The sequence below is a fragment of the Notechis scutatus genome, chromosome 5, assembly GCF_049901735.1.
Source record: "Notechis scutatus isolate UNSWTSFEM ecotype Mainland chromosome 5, rNotScu1.2, whole genome shotgun sequence".
Lineage (NCBI taxonomy): Eukaryota > Metazoa > Chordata > Lepidosauria > Squamata > Elapidae > Notechis > Notechis scutatus.
Genome location: NC_142013.1, coordinates 57,939,426 through 57,964,907, shown reverse-complemented (window position 1 = coordinate 57,964,907; position 25,482 = coordinate 57,939,426). Strand labels below are relative to the sequence as shown.

The 25,482-nt window shown below is 37.2% G+C and overlaps 1 protein-coding gene across 1 annotated transcript in view; it reads left to right on the top strand.

Annotated features, from left to right (window-relative positions):
• Window positions 1–22,214, top strand: part of LOC113416271 (amine oxidase [flavin-containing] A-like) — a 64,074-nt gene extending 41,860 nt beyond the window's left edge. Inside the window, exons 5-15 of the mRNA XM_026674044.2 lie at window positions 1,093–1,184; window positions 3,210–3,351; window positions 4,518–4,667; window positions 8,804–8,963; window positions 9,409–9,505; window positions 13,553–13,606; window positions 14,586–14,643; window positions 17,295–17,392; window positions 18,187–18,298; window positions 18,994–19,056; window positions 21,291–22,214. Of these exons, the coding sequence (XP_026529829.2) occupies window positions 1,093–1,184; window positions 3,210–3,351; window positions 4,518–4,667; window positions 8,804–8,963; window positions 9,409–9,505; window positions 13,553–13,606; window positions 14,586–14,643; window positions 17,295–17,392; window positions 18,187–18,298; window positions 18,994–19,056; window positions 21,291–21,443 (1,179 nt within the window). The 3' untranslated portion in view covers window positions 21,444–22,214. The remainder of the gene's footprint in view (window positions 1–1,092; window positions 1,185–3,209; window positions 3,352–4,517; window positions 4,668–8,803; window positions 8,964–9,408; window positions 9,506–13,552; window positions 13,607–14,585; window positions 14,644–17,294; window positions 17,393–18,186; window positions 18,299–18,993; window positions 19,057–21,290) is intronic.
• The last annotated feature ends 3,268 nt before the right edge of the window (window positions 22,215–25,482 follow it).

Here is a 25,482-nt window from a genome sequence, read left to right as displayed (position 1 = left end):
ATCACTAAATATTCCAAGACAAAAAAAAGTGTCTTTCTAAATAACTGTTATTGTTAATTCAGTCTGATCTACACACTTTAAAAACTGAGTGGAATAAAAAAAATTAGATGTCACTGTTTTATCTAAACTATGGAAACTGTTTTAGCATCACTGTATCTTCAGTACATCTTAGATTACAGCTTAATCAATAAAGCATTATATTTCAGATACAATGTTTTAATATTTTTTCAGATACAAGTTTTAATATTTTTGAATCTACAAATCTTATTGCAGTACATATCTATTATAGGGATATTGATGGACAATAAAAATAGATTGTCCATGCTTTCTTTTTGCTAAAACCTTTTTATTGCAATTCATGAACACGCAGCCCTCACGAGCTCCATTTTCGCTGGCAGAGGGCTGCAGGAGGCCGTCACAGCCGAAAACTGACTCGGGAGCCCATTTTCGCTGGCAGAGCACTCAGCCCACCACAGGCACCCCAGACATGAGTAACATTGAGTTGGCCATGCCCACCCTGGCCACACCCACCACAGTCCCCGAGGTCAAACACAACCCTGATGTGGCCCTCAATGAAATCAAGTTTGACACCCCTGATCTAGAAGAAGTAATTGCATATATGCCTTTGAGATAAGTTTTCATATTTTTGAATGTCTGAATCTTATTGCACTATGTATCTATTATATGGATATTGATGACTGGACAATGACAATGGATTTCCCATGCTTTCCGTTTGCTAAAAACTTTTTATTCAATATTATATGTGAACCCAATTAATAGGTCCTGATGTCACTTGCATTTCATGAACAAGTTGCTTACAAGGGTGGATTACACTAGAAAATATGATTGTGCCTTTTTTTTAAAACAGTTGTGCTAAAATTTACTTCATTTCATATGAATTTTTTTGACTCACTCTCTTTCCATTTTTTAAAGAAAGCTAATTTAATTTTACAACATGATTGTGCTTGTTTTCTTTTATGACCATATTACAAGGACAATAGATTGAGGCTATTGATACATGAAAAGTAAATCAATTCCCATCCCAATCAGCAAATAAACTGTGCAGATTTGAAACACTTGGTTTGTTTTTAGATTCCTGCTGAAACACCATGGGATGCACCTCATGCGAAAGAGTTGGACAAAATTTCAATGAAACAGTTCATTGACAAACATTGCTGGACAAAGTAAGTGATCCATCCTTATTTTTAATGATTTTACTATGTATACTACATGCTTCATTGGTTAATCTATATTCTCTTTTTTCTCAAGTGGAAGATAACCAATTGTATTACAATTGTATCTCCAATCATATGTTAGAATGTTAGAACAGATTTAAAAGGAAGCTGGGGAATATCAGATGAGTTCTCACACTTGTCAGTTCTACTTCTAGGTTAAATGAAGCCCGTGCATCTTGAGTTGAATATATAAATGGGACTTGTGTGGTTATAGAAATACTAAAAAATGAAAAAGCACTGATGATAACAATGGAACTGTATGGTTTTTCACTGAAGAAAGAAAACTCCTGATTAATGAAACAGCCCTTAATAATGTATAATATAGCTTTATTCAATAAAATAGTTTGGATTTTCTATATATCTATCTAACTACTGAGTTTCAGACTGTTGTCATTAATGCCAAACTTTGATCAGAAATAACAATATTACTTAATATTGTCATTACTATTGCCATGGGTGAATAGGCAGCAATATAAATTCAATAAGTAAATAAATAATAGATCCTTAAGGTTTGCTGGTATTCTGCACATTCTGAACATAGCCACTTTGTGTCCTTTGTAATAATAATAGGATTAAATGGTTTATTCTGAAATACTTCATGTTTAAAACGTAGAGAAGGCATGCTCTGTTTAAGGGTGCTTTCCCCTGATAGTCACATACGGTTTTTCATTTCCTTCCATGATTTTTGTATTTTGTTTTGCCAAAAGTTTTCAACTTGTGATTGATGTGAAGAAAGAACAATTGCAAAAATTGAAGGCATCTCCAGATTTATTGTCTTGAGGACTTTGAAACTGACTCAAAATAGAAATAAAAAGCTTCATTTCCCATAATATCTGAATGTATTCACACATTTTATTAGAAAGTCAAGAACCATTAGCTGCTATCACTTTTTCAGTTTGCAACCTGATTAAACATGGAGCAAAATAGAATGGAAATGGAAAATTATAATCATAATCAAATTTGGAGGATTGTTCTAAATCAAGTTATGAAACTTTCAGTGGAGGTGTAAACTGTACTTGAGCCACTGTAGCATGCCATGTTCAAAAAGTCATTAAGGCCAAGAAGGGGGTGGTTCTAGAATAAATATCATACCATTCTAATAGAGGTACTCTCAGCAAGGACGATAGTAGATATCTTAGTGGTGTTCTTTTACCCATTAAAGAAGAAGCCAATTATTTTTTTCACCTATTAACGGGTGGGCTGCTACTGGTTCGTCACGGTTCGGGTGAAATGGTAGCTAATTTTATCATTTTTAATTACCGGTTTGGCAAACCAGTAAATCCCACCCCTGGCTGGCCCCACCCACTCCATCCCTCCCCTCCCAGTTTTCACCCTCCCAGAGGCTCGAAGAAAGCTTCTGGAACTCGGGGAGGGCAAACCCCCCCCCCCGTGGTGCAAGAGGCTGACTAACCATGCCCACAATGGCCACCCAGCAACTGGGCAGAGAACCAGTTGCTGAAATTTTTGAAGCCCACACCTGCCTATTAATGATATTCATGATAAACTTAATAAGGCTCCATTTGAAAAAAGAAGAATGATTATTTGGTAATGATATAAAACCATGTTCCCCAAAGCAAATAGCATTGCATATTACAGCTATTGAATATACAGTATATGTAGAATCCATTGTTTCTGGGTTTTTGCTACTACAAAAAGCAGAGGAGAATGTTCAGAGGAGAATGAGTTTGGGATGCTACCTACTCCTGCATGATGTCTTGTGCTGCTGCAATTTAAGTATCCCCAAGCATTGAATCATAAATCCTTCTACATTTAGCAAAATGGGAGCATCTTGGGATATAGTAACAGCAATATACTGTGAAACACCCATTACATAGTTACACAGTGCACAAGTTATGTGTAAGGGAAACTCGCCTTGTCAAACTAAGGAAATGTGCTCTTTATGATTTTCCATTTTATTTCATTTCTTAACAAGATAAAATTAATATGTTGTGCCTGACTTTGGATTGTATACAGAGCTGCCAGGGACTTCGTTACAAGCTTTGTCAACATTAATGTCACTTCGGAGACACACGAAGTCTCTGCTCTCTGGTTCCTGTGGTATGTGAAACTATGTGGGGGAACCACCAGGATTTTTACTATAACCAACGGAGGGCAGGTAAAGCAAGTGATTCATTTGTCCTTCCTTTTGAGAGTTCAAAAATGAATGAATGTGATCCTGCACATGTGTAATAGGGAGAGTTTTAAAGCATAACAAAGAATGCTTTCCCAAAAGTTAAAGTAGTTTTCCAGTTGTGGAAATGGGTGCCCATTATGGAAGGTGAAAAAAGTCAGTGGTGACTGCTATCTTGAGTTTCATTGGCTTCCTCCTGCAGACATCTCAGTTTTTAAAATTAAGTTTTTTAGTATTTTACAAATTATTTTCCAGTATTAGGTCACTGCCAGTTCCAAAAATCCTTATGGATCCTCTTTTCTGATATGTTGTGTTATGTTTAGCAATTTAAAGGTATTCTTACCCAGTTCCCATACCATTCACTGTTTCTTCGCTCCTGCACAGTCTTAGGTAGCTATCTCAATCTGGAATAATTAATTATTTTTTAATTATTGGCAGCATTCTTAGATTTCCACTGAAATTAGATTAATATTATAAATCTTATTCAATTCACCCTTAGTCTATTCAGTACAATATGGCTGTGGCAGTATAGTAATTATATTGTTTAGTTTCCATGGTTACTACCAGTGTCCATACATTCAAAAATCCCATATAAAATATTTTTGTTAGCAATTTTAATTATAGCAGTAAAAACTAATGCAAACTAAATGTGGTGGTAGAAAATAGAATGGAAAGAAAGAATAGAAAATGCGAGGGAGGGGAGAAATAATATATACGAAGTGACCTCCAATCTTCATCACAAGTATAAAGAAAGTTAATAGCTCTTCATCCTTATAGGTTTAAACAGATATCTTTTCATCCCATATCCCATTCCATATTTATTTATTTATTTGACAACCATACTTCTCTCTACTCTACCAAAGGACTCTAAATGGCATCAAAAATATCAAAAACAATCATATCCAAATAAAAGCAAAGATAAAATACAAGATAAGTGCCAACAGCCAGCTGGGATTTCTTTATTGTAATTCCTCTGGTATAGGCTAGAGAATTATATTTTGCAGTCCAGTCCCTTAAAATATTTTGGCATATTGATTTGCTATGATTATTTGAAAATCTTATTTAATGGATATCCTACACTCAGCTACATTGTACCAGATATATGCCTCAACACTGTCTTCTTATTTTGCTGTAATCTTTGTTGTCCGTAGGAGAGAAAATTTATTGGAGGTTCTGGACAAATTACAGAAAAGATAATGGAACTACTCAGAGATAAAGTTAAACTCAAGAGTCCTGTAGTCCATATTGACCAGTCAGGTGATGACATCATTGTGGAAACACTGAACCACGAGATATATAAGGTAATTGAATAGCATAAATGCATCATATGCAGTTAAACAAGAACATTCTTGATGCAGCTTTTAGCCCAATGTAATTGGCCCCATTATTGTATGTTGCTCTGCATTTCACATTATTCAAGATACTTTTAAAGTTGCTTTTATTGATATATTTGTGTGTGTGTGTGTGTGTGTGAGAGAGAGAGAGAGAGAGAGAGAGAAAGAGAGAGAGAGAGATATTTTGTGATATTGTAATTGGCTTCTGACATTTTACCATCTTCCACGAGTCTTGTTTTTTTGTCTTGATTACATCACTGGACTATCAGTACAGTATTGTAGCTTTCATTCTATACCAGTATAAATATTGCATTAATGAAAGCTTTAATAAATATATCCAGAAAGCTGTAATATGGGGGATGCTTGGTACTCTCTGAGCTTGGTTATTCCCTTTTTGGCTAGTTGATTGTCACTTTTGCATCATCTATAGATATTGTTTATGTCTATGTATCTATTGATGGCTAATTTGTCAGAGTGTTTCTAGAAGCCTGGCACTCTGACAAATTAGCCATTTTATGCAAAAAAAAAAAAAAACCTATGCAGAAAAGACAATCAGCTAGCCAAGAAGGGAACAAAAAGTCCCAAGAACCTCTCTACCATCAATTAGCACCCAGGTGAGCATAGGTTAACTCCAAGATTAACATCAGACCAACAATCAAATAAATAATACCCCAATCAAGAAACTGCCAAACAAGTTAACAATAAACAGCCCAACCAAAGAAAATCTCTAAGACCACTCCCACCAACACTGACAGGGCAAGCCACTAGGTTATAAACTGAGAGCAAATCCCACTTCTTACTAGCACTGATGATGTTGCCTAGTTTGGGTAATGAAACATCTGCAAGAAAAAACAAGCTCAGAGAGCACCAAGAACATTTCATTTCAACCCTGAGCTACAAATATGCTATATAGACATCAACATATCTAATTTGAATGAAGTACTTATGTCATAATAGTTAACATACAGCAAGAAATGCTAGTCTTTGACTTCTGGTAATCTTTTGTAAAATATATCCTGAGAGAGACATATGAGTTGTGGAGATTCTGAGGATATTATGTGTTGGCTGGCGATTATTGTTAGTGGAAGGAGCCAATATGATAGTGCTAGTAATGTGGTTGAGGATCAATACTAGGGTATTCATTGAGTTACAATCCCTACTCACAGTCATTCATGGTGTAGTCACCTGGACTATTGAAACATGCTTTACATGGGGCTGCTCTTGAAAAGTATCCAGAAGCTTTAATTGGTTCAAAATGCAGCAATCTGTGTGGTTTTGCACATATGTCATCTCTCCTGCAGGAGTTGCATTGCCTACCAATTTGCTTCTGGGTCCAATTCAAGATTCTGCTTGTCACCTTTAAAGCCCTACATGGTTTAGAACCAGGTTATTTGAAGGATTGTCTTTTCCCAGTCACATCTATCCAACCCTTTAGAGAGGGGAAATAGAAAATTCTCTGGGTCCCCTATACTAAGGAAGTACAGCTAGGGGACCAAGAAGAAAGGCCTTCTCTGTGATGGCTCTGTCCCTATGGAACAAGAGCAACAAAGATGATTAGGGGACTGGAGGCTAAAACATGAAGAATAGCTACAGGAACTGGGCATGGCTAGTCTGGTGAAGAGAAGGACCAGGGGAGACATGATAGCAGTGTTCCAATACTTGAGGGGCTGAAGTGATTCCATCCTTAAAAGGGCAAAATGGGGTTGATTGTAATGACAATGTTGGTCAGGCCAATCCTTTCAATACATTTTTTTACTTCAGTTTTTGTGGATAGCAATGATTGCAGTCCCTCATTCGCAAGTCAAACCACAAATAGTTGTAGCAAATTGTTGAATATTAAATTTACAGTAGATAATGTTGAATTAGCATTATGTAATCTTTAAACCATTGCTATCCACAGGACCAGATGGATTATGTGCTTTTTTCCTGAAAAAGCTTGCTATCATCCTAACTGAACCTTTGTGTACAATTTTTGAAGTATCGTTTAGAACTAGTTTCCTGCCTGATCTTTGGTCATTAGCTATAGTTATACCAATTGTTAAAAAGGGTGACCTTAGTTCAGTCAAAAATTATAGACCAATTTCTTTGTGTTGTATTACATGCAAAGTTATGGAATCTATTATAAACCAATCCATTGTTCACTATTTAGAGACAAATAATTTGCTATCCGACAAACAGTTTGGCTTTAGGAAAAACTCATCTTGTAATTTGCAACTTTTGCACTGTAAAACATCTGGACTACATGTCTTGATCAAGGTAAAGCAGTAGATGCAATTTGCATAGATTTTTGTAAGGCTTTTGATACAGTAGTACATGATAAACTGCTGTTGAAATTAAACTCTTACGGCATTTCTGGACCTTTGCACAAGTGGATTGCTGCTTTCCTGTCTAATAGATTACAGAAAGTCAAAATAGGGAACTCGCTGTCCAATCCTGCATCAGTTAACAGCGGTGTTCCGCAAGGCAGCGTTTTAGGTCCCACACTTTTTTGCTCTATATCAATGATTTATGTGATCAACTTAAAAGCAATTGTGTCCTTTTTGTCAATGACGAAAAATTATTCAATACTACAGATAATTCTGTTGTTTTGCAAAGTGATCTCGACTATGTGTCTGAATGGTCATCTATTTGGCAACTTCAAATTTTGATTAATAAATGCTCTGTCTTACATATTGGTAAATGTAATCAGAATATCAAGTATAAGCTAGGTGGCATTGATCTAGCAGATGGCCGTCACTTTGTTAAGGATCTAGGTCTACTTATCTCTGACAATTTATGCTCCAAAGCTCACTGTAACAGTATTGCTAAAAAAGCATTAAGAGTTGTAAACTTAATTTTGCACAGCTATTTTTCTGGAAACATTGTATTGCTAATTAGGGCTTATAAAACTTATGCTAGACCAATTTTAGAATATTGTTCAATTGTTTGGAATCCCCACCCTATATCTGACATCAGTACAATCGAGCTGGTTGAGAAGTACTTCACAAGAAAAGTCTTGGATTCTTCTGTACACAATAAAATTCCTTATGCTACTAGGCTCAAAATTCTTGGTTTTTGATAACTTAGAACTGGGTCGCTTGTGGTCAGACCTAGGTATTGCATACAAAATTATACATAGTAATGTTTTATCTGTAAATGACTTTTTCTGTTTTAATCGCAATATTACACGTGCAAACAACTGCTTGAAATTCAGTGTAAATTGCTTTAAACTTGCCTGTAAAAATTTGATTTCTGTAATAGACTTGTCAAAGTCTGGAATGCCTTACTTGATTCAGTTGTCTCAGCTACATATTTTCACAGTTCCAGTCACAAATGGGCTTCCGTGGACCGTTTTTCATACTTAACTGGTCATAGAGGGGGCATGCATAAGTGCACTAATGTGCCTGTCATTGTATTTTTATTATCTTATTCTTGTTCTCCTTTTTTGTTTGACAAATTCAAATAAATAAATAAATAAATGGTGTAAGGTCTCCTGCTTGGGGTGTTGGACTAGATGACCTACAAGGTCCCTTCCAACTCTGTTATTCTGTTATATCCCTGTGGAGATAAGATTGCTCCTCATATTAACAAGTGAGATCTGGTTTTGCTAATAAGCCTGGGGAACCGAAAATGGGATGGAATCCATCAAATGGTTTATTTGATTAACTGTTGTTACTAGGGAGGTAGTGGGTTGTTGCTGCTGTTGTTTTTTATATTGGGTTTTTATCCTTATAAGCCTCCTGAAGCCACTGAAAGTGAGTTGCAGCTTTATAAATTTACTTCATGGGATAAATAAATTTGGTTGGAACTTGAAGCTTTGTTTTAGGAAAGCTAGACTGAGAAAGGCAAGGGTATATGAGATCATTGCCTGATACAGGATTTTTTTATTTTAACAGGAAAGTGGTTAGGATTATCTTTTTTTTAAATCCAGAATGAGTGTGGGCTGTGGAGGGAGAGGAGGAGGAGAAAAAGAAGGAGGAGCTCATTTACTTTGAATTTATTTTATTTTTGATGTTTTAAAGTCTTTTACAAATACCATAGACTTTAAAAAGGCTCAAAATAAATTGAAATATAGAAATGATTTTCAACATTTGTCAAAGGTTTGTCTATGTTGTATTTAACAGGGCAAGTATGTAATTAGTGCCATTCCACCAATATTGACTGAAAAGATTCATTTTACTCCGGAACTGCCAACAATAAGAAACCAATTAATCCAGCGCCTCCCAATGGGTTCTGTCATTAAATGCATGATGTACTACAAAGAAGCCTTCTGGAGGAAATTGGGTATGTATGGAATCTGTTTTATGACAGTTAAGAATGTTCTAATACCTTCCGATCAAACTCCACATAATATGAATAAAAAAAGGATTTTGTTACAAAAAAGGTAGAAGGGATTAATCAGCAAACATCTGACAAGATGTAATGCCTAATAAACTGAGATTATTTTATATAGGGCTGACCTGGTTTATCGATGAGTTACAAATATACACTTTCCCTACATAAGATGTAGTGAATTTCAGTGTAAGATTTAGTTATATTTCATCAGATTAATGTCCCTCATTTGCTTTCACAAATCCCTTGGAAGGTTATTTGGTAGTATGGCTTTAAATGTTTATTTGCTAAGAAGGAAAGTAAAACTTTGCAAAGGACCATTGAAAATGCTTGCCAGGAAATTACATTCTGCATTGAATTTTTGGGTTGGTCATCCTCCTTTTATTTTTCTGTGAAGGTTTCTGTGGCTGCACAATTATTCTGGATGATGATGCTCCCATTTCAGTAACATTAGATGATACTAAACCAGATGGATCCATACCTGCTCTTATGGGGTAATCCAGCATTTATGTGTTTGGCTACCAAATATGAATAAAGTTGTATCGAATATTTGCTTATATGTGTGAGTCCTAAAAAACTTGAAAGAATCTTGATTAAAAAAAAAAAGAAACCAGACATGTCGTATCACCTTGATGGTGAATCTATGGCACACAGAGCCACTTCTGCCGGCACACGAGAGATTGCCCGGAAGAGCCCCACTGCGCATGCACAGCCTGCCTGACAGCTGATTGTTGGGTATTTGGTGAGCATGCGTGGGGGCGGGGGGCACGGGAGACTCACATGCATGCACAGAGATGTGCGGCGCAGTGGGGGTCTAGCACACATGCACAGGGGCATGGGGGGACACACGCATTGCCTTCTGGGTGCTACATATTTTTGTCAAAGGAGCTCAAAAAGGTTAGCCACCACTGTCATATCAGTTCCCACATGCATGTTCTCAGTTCTGCCTTTTTTCTTCAGTAATATTAGCTTTTACCACTTCTTGCTGGACTTATTGAACTTGCTGGACTTTTTGAATAAAACATGTAACAGCTATTTTGCTGCCTCCAAGAAAGTTTTCTAGTTCCATTCCTAACATGCTACAAAATGATCTTGTGTCATTATTGTGGTATCTACTAGTTTTTCCCTATGGAAAAATTAATAATTTGCTTTCCTTCTATCCTTGATTAGGAATTTTAAAGATGTGGTTAATCTCAGTGGTGGGATTCAAATAATTTAACAACCAGTTCTCTGCCCTAATGACCAGCTGGGTAGGCATAGCTAGGTGGTCATGTGACTGGGTGGTTTAAATTTCCTTGTTCCAAACTGTAATTAAGCTACTGTACATTGGATTTTGAGGCCGATAGGGTATATTTAACTGAAATAGATATTGTAGCTTCCAAATGCCTGTCTTTGTATCAATGAAGTGAAGAAAAATACATATGCTAATGTTACAGTCCTTTCAGAATGAACACTGTCATTTTAAACCCCATGCCAAATAGTAGCACCTTACAGCTCTCTGCTGCTAAGATCATGGTCCCTCAAGAAGGTCTTCTTCTGAAGTCTTTTTATAAATCAAACACACCATTGTCTCCAGATACTGAGCTGCTTCTTGTATGTACTGTAGATTCCCTGTAGATTCTCCCACTTTCTTTCCTTTCTCTTTCATATGCATCCCATACCCACACATGCACAAAGAGATGACCCTGCTTTGCAACACAAGGTCAGTACTCCATGAAAACTGCTATGCAGAACAGGCCTCCCATAGACCAGATATCAACAAGGAAACTGCTAATATATAGTAACAATGAACCTTGGTTCACAGCTAAACTTAAGCAGCTACATTGTTTGAAAGAGGAAGCCTACAGAAAAGGTGACAGAATGCTATACAACCAGGACAGAAACGTATTAACAAGAGATCAGAGCAGCAAAAAGGAGCTTCCTGAAAAGTTAAGGAATCAGTTTTCAACAAATGAACTAGCAAACATTGGGAAAGCTCTTAAAAACATCACTAGCTACAGCAAACCTCCTTCCCAGGCAGAAGGAAATCAACAACTAGCAGATGACCTGAATGTATTTTACTACATGTTTGAAAGGAAACTACAGCCACCTATCTCCACAACCCCCATCTCAAACACACCAACAACAGCCAAGCCTCCTACAACTGACTCCAACCCATTGGATTCACAACCTCTGGTAATCACAGAAAAAGAAGTGCAAGATCTATTTCACAGATAAAAGCCAGGAAAAGCACCAGGGCCACGAAATAACTCCTTCTTGCTTAAAAGTCTGTGCTGACCAATTGGCCCCCATCTTCATCTGAATCTTTAATAAATCACTAAAGATGTGCTATGTTCCTTCTTGCTTCAAACGCTCTACTTTCACCCCAGTGCCAAAGAAGCCCTCAACCAGGGAACTGAACGACTACAGACCAGTTGCTCGAACATCTGTAGTTATGAAAACCTTTGAAAGGCTAGAGCTGTCCCACCTGAAAACCATCACGGATCTGCTGTTAGATCCCATGCATAGTTTGCATACCGAGCAAATAGATCGACAGATGATGCTGTTAATATGGCTCTGCACTACATCCTACAACACCTTGAATCTCCAAATACCTACGCAAAGGTCCTCTTTATAGACTTCAGTTCAACATTCAATACCATCATTCCGGACATTCTCTAACTAAACTAAACCAACTAGCGGTACCTGAACACACTTGTAAGTGGATCATAAGCTTTCTAACAGACAGGAAGCAGCAGGTGAAGCTAGGCAGAATCACATCTGATACCTGTACACTAAGCACAGCCCTCCCCCAAGGCTGTGTACTTTCTCCACTTCTCTTCTCCCTATATACCAATGACTGCATCTCAAACGATCCATCTGTTAAAATACTGAAGTTTGCAGATGGTACAACAGTGATTGATCTCATTCAAGACAATGATGAATCTGCATACAGACAGGAGGTTGTACAACTTACCTCATGGTGTAACTGGAACAATCTGAAACTGAACACACTCAAAACCATAGAAATGGTGGTAGACTTTAGAAGAAACCCTCCCATACTACCATCTCTTACAATACTAGACAACACAGTATCAACAGTAGAGACCTTCAAATGTCTACGTTCTATCATATCACAAGACCTAAAATAGACACCTAACATCAAAAACATCACCAAAAAAGCACAACAAGGAATGTTCTTTCTGCACCAACTCAGAAAGCTCAAACTGCCCAAGGAGCAGTTCTACAGAGGAATTATTGAGTCTGTAATCTGCACCTCTATAACTGTCTGGTTTGGTTCTGCAACCCAACAGGACAGACACAGACTTCAGAGGATAATTAGGACTGCAGAAAAAACAATTACTACCAACCTGCCTTCAATCGAGGACTTGTATACTGCACAAGTCATAAAGAGGGCTGTGAAAATATTTACAGACCCCTCACATCCCAGACATAAACTGTTTCAACTCCTATCCTCAAAATGATGCTATAGAGCACTACACACCAGAACAACTAGACACAAGAACAGTTTTTTTCCCAAACACCATCACTCTGCTAAACAAATAATTCCCTCAACACTGTCCAACTATTTACAAAGTCTGCACTACTATTACTATTAATCTTCTCATCACTCCTTATCACCCATTCCCTCCCACTTGTGACTGTATGATTGTAACTTTGTCGCTTGTATCCTTATGATTTATATTGACTGTTTCCTAGTATGATTTGATTGCTTATTGTACCCTATGACTATTATTTAGTGTTGCACCTTATCTTTTCTTTTATGTACACTGAGAGCATTTGCACCAAGACAAATTCCTTGTGTGTCCAATCACACTTGACCAATAAAGAATTCTATTCTACTCTATTCTATTCAAGAAGAAAGTCAGCTGAGTCTGGCCAAGCATCAAGTCTTTTCCTCCATTGCTGGCTAAATTGCCACTCCTTTGCTGATTGTGATTGCATGACTCAGAGGTGATTGTGGTGGGAGTGGGGAGTGATTTGCAGAGTCTTGCTGACTTGCCTCCAGTGATTCAGCACAGTCAAGCTGCTGGAGGTTCTCCACTGGTCTTGATCCCAGAATGGGAACATGAGGTAGAAGTTCAATTAAGAAGCATTGCACCAGACTGCTCCATTGTGAGGCAAGAGGTTCTACCTGCAGATGGTGGTGAAGGCATGGGATGTGCACAGCCCATTATCTTTCTGCAGCTGCTTGGCATAAGTGGGATGGTGCAACTGAAGGATGCCTTCTACTGTGGATTGAATTGATTCTTCTCTTCTTACCTATTTTGACCTGATGTGTTCAAACACAAATAAATCATTTTACCTATTATCCTGGAAAAACGGAGAGTCTCACTATGCAGTTTGAGAACTCCAGCTATAATGGTTAGCATATAACTTTCTGCTATATAGATAGTTGAATAAGTGCCAGGCAAAAACTAGACTGATGATATTTTCAAGATACAGTATTTTTTCTTCAAGCAGTAATATTGTTCATGTGTGTTGCATGGGTATATATATTCATTTATGTATCACTAATGGAAAATTCTTTTTATATTTAGATTTATTCTTGCAAGAAAAGCCTTTAGACTAGCAAACATTGGCAAAGAAGAGAGGTAAGAACCACAGATTTTGGAAGTTTTTTGTCAGAGCGTTTGCAGTGTGACTACTATTATGAGACAACCCAGGAGCAAAACACAGCACACTGTTAGACATTTAACAGTGGTTTATATACAAGACATATACAGAAATATAGATGGTAGGCAAATACCTTACAAGCAATCGATCTTCTTAACTCTACACGGAGAATTCTGCAATGAAGGCAGGACACAAGGAGAGAGAATATGCCCTCTATAATGTCAGCCTTATATAAGCACCTCTTAAGAGGGTAAAGACTTCTGTGAACCCATTCTTCGTCTTAAAAGGGCAATACTCATGCTATGCTGATTCATCCTTATTGCATCAGCCTTGTATTGCATCAGTCCTACATTGCATCAGACTTACAGCAGCTGGCAGTTATTAAATCTTATACCTCAACATTTTTCTAATTTAAATATTTGTTTTTCATTCTCTGAGAGTAATTAATTTTGTGTTAATCTACCATTAAAGTATTGTTTTCTACGTTTGTTGCAAGAGAATAACTTTTCATAATAAACTATTAATCCAGGTTTCCAAAACCCAAAACCTAATTCCTAAGGATCAAAATAGATCAAGAGAGGTAAAATGGTGGGAAATTTTGTAAAATTTTGGAGAACCTTAATTCTAACCCTAATCCTAACCCTAATCCTGCATTTTACTTCATAACCATAGGGTTATAGTAAAGAGATAGAGGACAAAATGAAATTGTTTCTAATATATTCCTCCCCAAAAGTACTCCAATTCAAGATGATAGAAAGCCTGCTACTTTTATGTGTGAATTTTGCTGTAGTTTAGAATAAATATTTCTGGAATTATATACTGTATTCTATTGTGGCTTAACTATATTATTTGTTATTCAACTCATTTCTATTCTACCAAATTGAATGCCTTGTGATGTTAGTTTAAAAGATAATTTTGAATTTAAATTTGTTTTAAACATTTTAATTCTTCATGCAGAAAGAGAAAAATCTGTGAATTGTACGCTAAAGTGCTAGGATCAGAAGAAGCTTTACATGTAAGGAAGAAAAACATCTCAAATTGGTGGAGTATTGATTGTTACAATATTATGGTCAGGCCATATGAATTTGTAGGATGCATGCACATAATATATTTAATACAGCCTTTTGAATAAAATCCTGAACTAGTAATGCAGCAATGTTTTTCTCAAGCAGCAGATACACAATAGAAGATGTGGGCTGATAGAGAAGTGGGGGAAGGATTTGAAGTTCATGATGCAGACAAAAAAAATTGAAGTACTGTTTTTTGGGGACAGCCAGAAAGAATAGCTTTTTATTATGAGGTTAACCATTTTGATAATTGAATAAGCCTATTTAGAACAAAAAGTCAGGGCTTAACCAAAGTAGTATGGTGCCTAGAATGTCAGGAGTTTGACAAAAAAATTGTGAGCTTTGGCTAGGCTGCTGAAAATGAGATGTAGCCTTTGGAGATAGCATTTGGGCTCAGAGAGCTATCTGATTATTTTGCTATTGTCTTTTTACATAAGTCAGTCACTAGTTTTTTCATAGCTCTGTCCCTAGACCTAACAGTATATAATCATGCAAACTATGTCAAGGGCTGTAATTTTGGAAAATAGCTCTGTTCACTTCCTCCAATCCTACCCAATGTGTTATGAAGTCTTGTGCCAAACTTGGTTATATAAATTGCTCCTTCCCCATTGCACAACATAGTCCCAAGGTCAGGGGTGGGATTCTACCAGTTCAGACCGATTATATAGAACTGGTTGTTATGATTCTGCGCAGTTCAGAGAACCAGCAAATCGTGCCCCTGGCCGGCCTCGCCCCTCCACCCTCCCCTCCCTGCCCAGTCTGTCCTTATTGTGCATGCCCGACATCGCTGATTGCATTTTCCTCCACCCAGTCACTCCTTAAGGTATTTCTTTTTTTCCCCTCCCAGTGATCAGCTGTATGCCGCCCCAAGGCTCCATTTTTTGCCTTCCTGGGCCCCAGGGAAGCTTCCTGGGAGCAAAAACATCCCCCAGGAGGCTTCCCTGAGGCCCAGGAGGCCCAAAAACGAAGCGTGGAGGGGTTCTGCACCCTCCAGGATTTGTTTTTTGCCTTCCTGGGCCCTAGGGAAGCCTTCTGGGAGCAAACATGCCCCCCCCCAAAAAAAGGCTTCCCGGAGGTGCTGCAAAAAATGGGGGGGAGGGTTTGCTGCAAAAAAAAAGCCATGCCCACTCAGTCACATGGCCACGCCTACCTAGCCACGCCCACAAAACTGGTTGTTAAAAAATTTGGCTGAGGTGTTTAGGAGGTATTATCTTTGTTACTGGGCTTCAGCAATACATTTTGTAATGTAATGCCTTATGTTTTCCACCATTATACACCTCCATCTCATTTCCTGGAAGTTTGATTTGCTAAGTTGTCAACTTCATTAGTTGACTGCATCTCACATGAGGTACTGCCTAGAGACTAGTAGTCTGAGTCAAAAATGCTCTGATACAGTTTGGGTTAAAACTGCTTCTTGATTGTCCCTGATATTGTCTGGATTCATAGTTCTATGCAAAAAATGATTGTTAATCTGGGTGAATCATCATATTCTATGATGAACAAATCAAATATAGTTTGCCTACTTATCCAAAGAAAACTAAATCCTACAGCAGCATTCCTGGATTTTAAAATACTTAATTTTTTTAAGAATATGAGACAACATTATATTGTTGAATAAATGTAATATTCATGCCATTTTCAAAGCTATGAATTGTACCAAAATTATATTCTGTCCATAGCAGGGTCCTCACTGCTCCATAAATCTCTGTCCGCTTTCTTTGAGATTCTGTATTTTGCAGTAGAAAAATAACATTTTTTCTAAAATACTAAAGCCATTTGTTGGCGTAAAGCAGCTCAGAGCTGAGCAAGTACAAGGATATTAGAATTAAACAGTCTTTGGTGAAATTATATTGGCAGTCTTAGGACAAATATCAAATCTTGCAAATTGCAAGAATGTACAGTTTACAATCATTTACAGTGATTTCATTATGATGGAATCTTTTTGAGTTATTTGAAATAGTTCTTTCCCAATATGGTTATATTGGTATTTACAAGATCAGCTGTCAATAAATGTGTCTTCTTGTTCATGTCTGCTTTCTCTTTTGTAACTTACCCCTCCCCCCTCCACAATTCCTCACATTTATGAGAACTCACTAGAATTATCTACTCTTTTTGAACTCAGTGAACAAGACTAGCTTACTTTTAAAATAAATAGGGTTTCAGATTACAACAGATGAAATTGTAGGTTGATGATCTGTTTTCAAAATCAAAATACCTTAATGAGTAAAATAACTCTTGCTGGAATTTATTGAATATAACTTCTGATTACTCATCATGGGACTATAATACGTGAAAAGAGTGTGAGTTCTGAAAATTACAGATTCTTTTCTTAAAAAGTCAAAACAATAAACATTATGTTCCAATTCTTGAGGGGAGAAGGCCAAATAAACCCTTTGTTTATTCAGTAGCCAGGAAACATGACAGCTAACTGAGCCAAATTGTTCAGATAGATTCTATCAGCAAGCAGCCTATGAAGTTTAACCTAGTACTTTGATATGAATCTGCTTCTATGTAATCAATATTTAGTAATCCCAATTTTAATCCTGCCAACATTGTTTTGAAAGTTTGTTTTATTTCTCATCTTTCTTTATTCTTACAGCCAGTGCATTATGAAGAAAAGAACTGGTGTACAGAACAATATTCTGGAGGCTGTTATGCAGCATATTTTCCACCAGGCATTATGTCCCAATATGGAAGGTAAAACAAAATAATAAAGTTCTCTTTTCCTGGCATTGTTCCCCACAGTGTTTAGATATTTGACAAAGTACCAGAACAATGAGATAATCTCATATTTGAAAGAAAGGTTTCTAAAAATACTATATATTTAGCAATAATAAAGTTGCAGCTAGTGCCGTTGAATAGAAGAATGAAATGCAAAATTAGGACTTAACTATAGATTATTATTTTCAGATATGGTCTTGGAATTATGTGGAAGTTGTTCAGATGGTAATGTCTTACCATAGTGTATTATATTTGCTGTTCTGGGAAAATAAAGTGGGAAGGAATGCAAAATAAACAGATGCTTTACTCCATGCATTCATTTTATTTTCACTAAATTGTGAAAAAGACAGCCTTTGAATGAAATAGATCTTGAAGTTTGAGGAAATATACCTGTCTTCTTAATTCAGGCCTGCCACCATCCCAGATGTAGCTGGGATTAAAAGATTATTCATAACAGATTCAAGTTGTGGAATAAGTTGTGTAAGTAGCAATGATAGGTAGCAAAGATTTCCCTTGAAACACTACCATATTGGATGTACAGTTTAGTTTAGCGAGTGAAAAGCACCTCAAAAAATGAAGCACACAAAAAAGGATGTTGCAAAATGTTTGCAAAAACAAAATTTTACAAAATTCATGGAAAATGTAAGATAGCACTCATACCTCTTTTTGTTCATATAAATATATTAGCTACAAGCAGAATTACTATCTCTCTATTTTATTTGCATTAGCTACAAGCAGAATTATCTCTCTATTTGTTGTTTTCTTTAAAGAGTAATACGTGAACCAGCTGGTAGAATCTACTTTGCTGGTACTGAGACAGCAACCCAATGGTGTGGCTATATGGAAGGAGCTGTGCAGGCTGGAGAGAGAGCTGCTAGAGAGGTAAACAGAACTACTATTAGCCACCTTAATTAAAGACCCAAATAAACTAGGTTTTGAATGGTGATCTGGGAACTTGGCATTTTCAATATTGCTGCACCAAAGAAAAAGACACTTCAAATTAGAATGACCAAAGAACAATGAAACATATACCATGATACTGTGATACTTTTTTTTTTTTTTTTTTTTGGATACATGACTAAAATTCCTAGGACAAAGCATTTTTCAGGTCTACCTTAATTTTTCAGTCAGTAAGCCTGAATTTTTCATTAGTAAGCCTGAATAAACAGAATAATATGAAGTGGGTATTTAATTTAAAGCTTTGCAATGTTCTATATCACTAATTTTCTACAAAAATATGTATAGCATTAATAAATGGATAAATTCATGTATTTCATGAATAAGGCAAACTTGAAGTTATCACAGCAAAACTGCCAAGACTGAGTGCTGACATTCTGAAAACTGAAACTGAAATGGTCTGGAATCAGTCACTTCTCATCAAAGGGGTATCAGATCTTTTATGCATAACCTTCTTGCATAAAAGAAAAGGAGTAGCCCTCAGTATTAACAAAACAGTATCAAATTGTACATTCCATAGACAAATGGTCTCTCGGTAGGTTATTTTAATCTTTTCCATTCCAACTGCATGATGTGTATGATATAAAAAGGATTACTGGAATATAATTTTTTTCTTCCAGATATTGTACAGCATGGGAAAAATTTCAAAGAATGAAATTTGGGTAACAGAACCAGAATCAAAGGCAAGTGTCCTCATATTTGATCTCCTAAGAACTCTGGATACTTGTCTATATATATTGCCTATGTAGTGGACTGTATCACTCTCCTGTTTTAAGCCTAGTGGAAGATGAAATTGACTAATAAAAATTTACTATGGACTTAAGAACAAAATGATTAGCCCAGTTTGTTGAGAATATGTTTAACAAATGCATTTCTTATCAGCAGGGATACGCACAGTTGAAAAATATTTGATATTTCTTGTAGCATTTTACTTCTTCTACCATCTCACACATACATAGAAAATTATAATTCATATAGCTTGAAGTAACTCTAAGTGTTGCAACTTAGTGCACATGCTTTATAATGGTAAAATGGAGAGTAGATATACCATAGAAACTGAATTGGTTTTTCATCCTAGATTTTAGATCCATTGCTGCTACTAATACGAAGCTTCCTCACATGTGCTTTTAATAGATGGAGACAGTTCTACTAAAGAAATTTATAAGTTAGTTTGTTTAAAATAACAAAATCTGTTTTCCCCTTCCTTCCTCTGACTATATTTGTACACATGGATATCTAAGTTCAAGGCAGGACTACTTTGTCTTTTTTCTGCACTGCTTTTCATAGTGCCCATCTGTACCTGTATTCCCACTATATATATTTCACTATATATATTCTTGCTTCTAAGTTATTTTATGTTCTCCCTGGTCATGCTCCTTTTTGTCTCTTTCATTGTCTTTGTTTTAAAATTGAAGAAACAAAATAAAAACTAAAAAGTGTTCAAACAAGAAAAGGGGAGGGGGGATGGAAACCGAAATCACATAAATGCGATATCTTTTATGTGTTAACCAAATTTATAAAGCTGTTCAGCTCATCAAAAGCTACAGTTGGTAGCATATAACAATCAGATAAAAACCACAGATATAAAGACAACAGAAACAAAAAAAATATTATCTACAATAGGAAATAATTAGTATTAAAAAACCAAATGTATAAACCCCTTGGTAAAGATAGAATAAAAACGGCCACCTCAACAATGGAGCTATATAAGCATAGTTCTGGTTCCCTGGGAGTTCCAGGCCTCATAACATAACCAGATCTTGAGAGCCTTCTGAGATGTCAAAAGGGATGGAACTATTCTAATTTTGGGAGGACTTGTGTTTCATAAGGTGGGTACCATGGCAGAGAAAGCACATCTCCTGTGGATCCCTGGCTGATTGTATTGGGCAGTTGAAATAACTGGGGAAAGATAGTCCCTCAGAAAGCATGGCCCCATGTCATGAAGAGCTTTAAAGTGTAAAACCAGTACCTTGAATTGGACCCAGAAGCAAACTGGCAATCAGTGCAGTGTGTGGAGCAGAGATGTAGCACACATTGTTCTAGGAACAAACATAACTTGCTGTGTCATTGAACTCTGCACTAGCTGAAGCTTTCATATACTCTTCAAGGGCAGCCATGTAGATTGTGAAGCAATAGCTCAACGAAAAATATAAGCATTTTAATCATCCATATGAAGTATTACTTTACAGAATGACATTTGTACATACCAAGGTGATTATTAGGTCAATATTCCTGATGCTTGTAATAATAATGGTAACTAAGTGAATATGTGATTAAGAAAGAGACACACAGAAAGAGAGAGACATTGTGAAGACCATCTAATTTAAATAAAGTTCTCTTATTTTCTTTCAACTCTGCCAGTATGACTCTCACTTTGGTGTGTGTTGTGAGGCACACAAAATTTGGTTGTAAGTGCACACATTGTTTGGAAAATGATTTTATTATTGCCATGTATTATCATATTTGCAAACAGTTGCTAAATGAGGTAGCCAATAGACGAGCTGTGGCGGCAATAAACCCAATTAATAGAAAATGTACATATTTATATTTATCTGTAGGATTCCAAAGCTCAATAGTTTTTTGGTTTTTTTTTAATGATGATCCAAGCTATTTGCCATACTTATAAATATGATTCAGTGAAATGTTCATTTTAATTTTATCAGTGTTTTGCATTAATAAAGCAATAGGAATTGAGAACCAACTATTTTAGGGAGCATCAGTTCAAAAATGGACAATAGATGCTCAACTGCATTTATGCACTTTCTGAAAAAAGAAGAATATCTAAGTATGCGTTTTCATAAATTAAATACCACTGAATAGAGGTAGTGTAGCTTCCTGATAAAACTGCACTATGCTGAAGCTTCAGGCTACTCAGATGGCCATGCTCTAACAATTACTGTGATATGTTTCATCCTAGGAGGTTCCAGCACTTCCAATTACCACTACATTTTGGGAGAGAAATTTGCCATCTGTTCATGGGCTGCTATTCTTTCTTGGATGGTCTACTTTCATCACCTCATTGGCTACAACTGGATTCTTTGCCTACAAGAAGGGGCTTCTTTCCCGATAATGTATCTGACCCAAAATTTTCCATGTATTTCCTTCATGCTATGAATGTTGTTGCTGAAAAAAGGAAGCCATCTTTCATGCCGTTTGGAACAATTGGGTTAACACATCCCAGCCAATTTAATTCATCTTCCTTTAAAATACAAAGGGAGGCCTCTTTTCTTTCCCCAGTGACTTCCTGCTTAAAAGTTGGTGACTCCTCATCATATATTTCTGTGTAATATATACTGTAATGAGAAGAAAGCAGGCTTGTCATAATCATTGGAAAACTTCCACTTGTCTTTATGTTTTCAAAATTTTATGAACAAAGTGACTGCTGAGCTTTACTCGAACTCCTTCCTTCCCCCAGTCTATACCCTCTGGTTGTGTTGAACTGTGTTCTTTGCTGTTGGACTTTAAGGGAGAAATGCAGCCAGCACATCCTTCAGGCACTAGAGGTAAGGGTGGGGAATGGGTAGGTGCTCTGTAGCTTATTAAACTATCTTCATATTCTGTGACGGGCCTGCTAAATTTCATGTGATGCTGTTTAAAAAAGTAAATGCTGCAAAAAGAACTTTGCTTGCTTCATGCTAGGATTACATTCCCTCAAACCCTTGTATAAAACCTTGTATACATAATATGAAAAAGGCAGTTGTGGGCTGTGGTGTTAAATTCTGCAATCCAAATACATTGACAAATATTATCATACATTTCTATAACCTCCTTCTTTGGCAGTAAATAACTCAAATATGTTTTCTTTCTTGCTTCTTTCTATGTAAAATAAAAGCATTTTCTCTATCTTGTCTGTAGCTGGATTTCTAATGTCTGTGAGTATTATGGCAGATGAAGATACTGAATGCATCATGGCACTATGAATATTATCAGGATTCTTCCTTACGTTGCATCCAATAGAGCAGGGGTGTCAAATTCAAGGCCTGTGGGCCTTTCACTGTGACCGCCATGCCCCTGTGTGGGAAAGCCATGCTGCCAATCTCTCCCCCTCCCCTCATCCCTTCCTAAGTGCAGAGGAAGGAAGATGGGAAGGAAACAGAATGGACCTTTAGGCCATGGGGCTTCTGCCTGCCAGGTGCAAAGGGTGATAGGTGATCGCCGGGATTGTGGGGGGATGCAGCACACGAGTGGCAGGTGGCACACCCCCATCTGGGAGAGTTGAACTGAGAGCCACACAGAGGCCTGTCAGGCGCAGAGGCAACAGCAGGGAGGAGGGGTCAAAAGAGCAGCAGCAGCCTCAAGGAGGAGGTAAGTTCAGCCTGGTGGCCTGTTGGGGAAGGCTAGGCAAAGCTGGGCATTTATCTTCTGCCCAAGGCTCTGGGCAGCCTGCACTGCCATCCAGGGGTCCTCCCCTTGGCCTGAGAGGGATGATAAGGCTGCTCTGGTAGATAAGAGTTTGCACTCGCCCTGGTCTCACCTTCCCCTGCTGGAGAAAATGGATCCCCCCACAGGTGCCCCCAGCCATGAGTAATGTCAGCCTGGCCACACCACGGCCATGGTCACTCAGCCCCCCATGGTCAACCACAAGCCTGATGTGGCCCTCAATGAAATTAAGTTTGACACCCTTGCAATAGAGCAACCCAGGTTAAAGGTTTGCCCTAATGCCAAGGACCCATCATGGCATGAGATAACAGATAATCAGAGTTGGAAGGGACCTTGTAGGTCATCTAGTCCAACCCCCTGCCCAAGCAGGAGACTCTACACCATTTCTAACAGATTGGAGTCCAATCTCTTCTTGACAGTCTCAAGTGACGGCGCTTTCACAATTTCCGAGGGCAAGCTGTTCCATTGGTTAATCGTTCTCACTGTCAGAAAGTTTCTCCTTATTTCCAGGTTAAATCTTTCCTTGTTCAGTTTCCATCCATTATTCCTTGTCTGGACTTTGGGTGCTTTAGAAAATAGCTTGTCCCCTTCCTCTCTGTGGCAGCCCCTCAAGTATTGGAAGACTGTTATCATGTCTCCCCTGGTCCTTCTCTTCACCAGACTAGCCAAGCCCAATTCCTGTAACCATTCTTCATGTTTTAGTCTCCAGTCCCCTAATCATCCTGGTTGCTCTTCTCTGTACTTTTTCTAGAGTCTCAACACCTTTTTTATAGTGTGGTGACCAAAACTGGATGCAGTACTCTAGGGTTACTTACTAAGTACTTACTAAGTACTTACTAAGGCTTTATAGAGTGGTATTAGTACCTCACTTGATCTTGATTGTATCCCTTTGTTAATGCAATTTAGGATTGCATTAGCTTTTTTGGCTGCTGCTGCACACTGCTGGCTCACATTTAGCTGGTTGTCCAATAAGACTCCAAGATCCCTCTCACAGTTACTGCTATTAAGCCTGGTTTCACCCAGTCTATATGTGTACTTTTGGTTTTTCTTGCCTAAGTGTAGCACTTTACTTTCCTCTACACTGAATTTCATTTTGTTAAATATGGCCTAGTCTGTCTAGTCTGTCTAGTCTGTGTTCTAGTCTGTCAAGATCCATCTGGATCTTGAGCCTATCTTCTAGGATGTTAGCTATTCCTGCCAGCTTAGTATCATCTGCAAATTTGATAAGTTCCCCTTCTTTCCCTCATCTATGTTGTTAATGAAGATATTGAAGAGTACTGGGCCTAAAATGGAACCTTGTGGCACCCCACTGCTTACTTCCCTCCATGTAGACTTAGACCCAAATAGTTGAGTACGGTTTGTCAGCCAGTTGCAAATCCATCTGATAGTGGTACTATCTATCCCACTTTTTTCTAACTTACCATAAAGTAGGTTCTGGTCTACTTTGTCGAATTCCTTGCTGAAATCTAAGTATATTATGTCCACAATAATATGTCCAATTTTGTTTCCAGAATGATTTTCCCTTTTATTTTGTGTAAGTGGTTTGGACCAGTTGTTGGCACCCATTTCATGCATGGCAGTAATAGTAGCTATTACAAGTACAGAAATAAGTGGGAGAAAGGATGCACAAACAAAACATGATATAATATGTCCAACTTTGTTTCCAGAATTACTTCCCCTTTTTTGTGTATAAAGGGTTTGGATTGTTACCATGTGTGAAATGGGGTTGATGCCCATTTCACCAACAGCAACACCTATCGCTATTACAACTATGGAAGTAAGTGGGAGAAATAATACAAAAATAGAACAATGTGTAAATGCAAGAATGGGGGCAGAAAAGAGTTTTGCCAAGAAAATATCCAGTTTTGGCAGGGAGACAAGTCAGCATGTTTCCAGACCTTTGGCACAAATGAACTATGCTGGCACAAATCACATGAAAGTGATTTATTTATTTATTTGTTTGTTTATTTACATAGAGTGAATTCCTGGATGACAATGATCACTCTCATACTACCAGCTATCTATTCTTTATCATTAAAGACATACATATAAAAATAGGGAAAAATAACAAAAGTGAAAAAGTAAACACTAATTGATTTTAATCAGAGAGTTGGAAAAATAAAAATAAACATTGGGTCCAGTAGAATAAAAGACATTTAGAAGAATGCAAGTAATGACCACTGGCCATTCATGGGATTGAAGACAAATTTCTAGTCTCTCAAGAATACAAGTTTTCATTTTCATATTTCTAGCAACCTCATTTTCCCAGTTGAAGACCTTATATTTATATTCATTTGATAAATGCATGTCCAGCATTATGTTTTGGATACACACACACACACACCATGTATCTTATTTTTTCTGTTTGTGTGATTGGTTTGGTTTGGTTTGACATGAAATGTGTGATTCCATCTACTATGGTTTGTAAACTATACCTTATGACTTTCTGTAATATATTTTTTTACTCTATTCTGGTTGATTCAATAAGCCACGAAAAAAGCAATTATTTCTATAGGGCAATACGTGTGAATTTAGTCATTTCTTCACAAGTGTGAAAGAAGATATTTGCAGCAGGAAATCTAATGGTAGATCTCTACACACACATGTATATTCCACTTTCAAATATCTATATTCACATTCAACTCTTTTGGCAAGACAATCAGTGAGACAAGTGGGCAAAAATTTTCTTGTATCATTTGTCATAGCCAAATAAATATACAAAAGCAAAG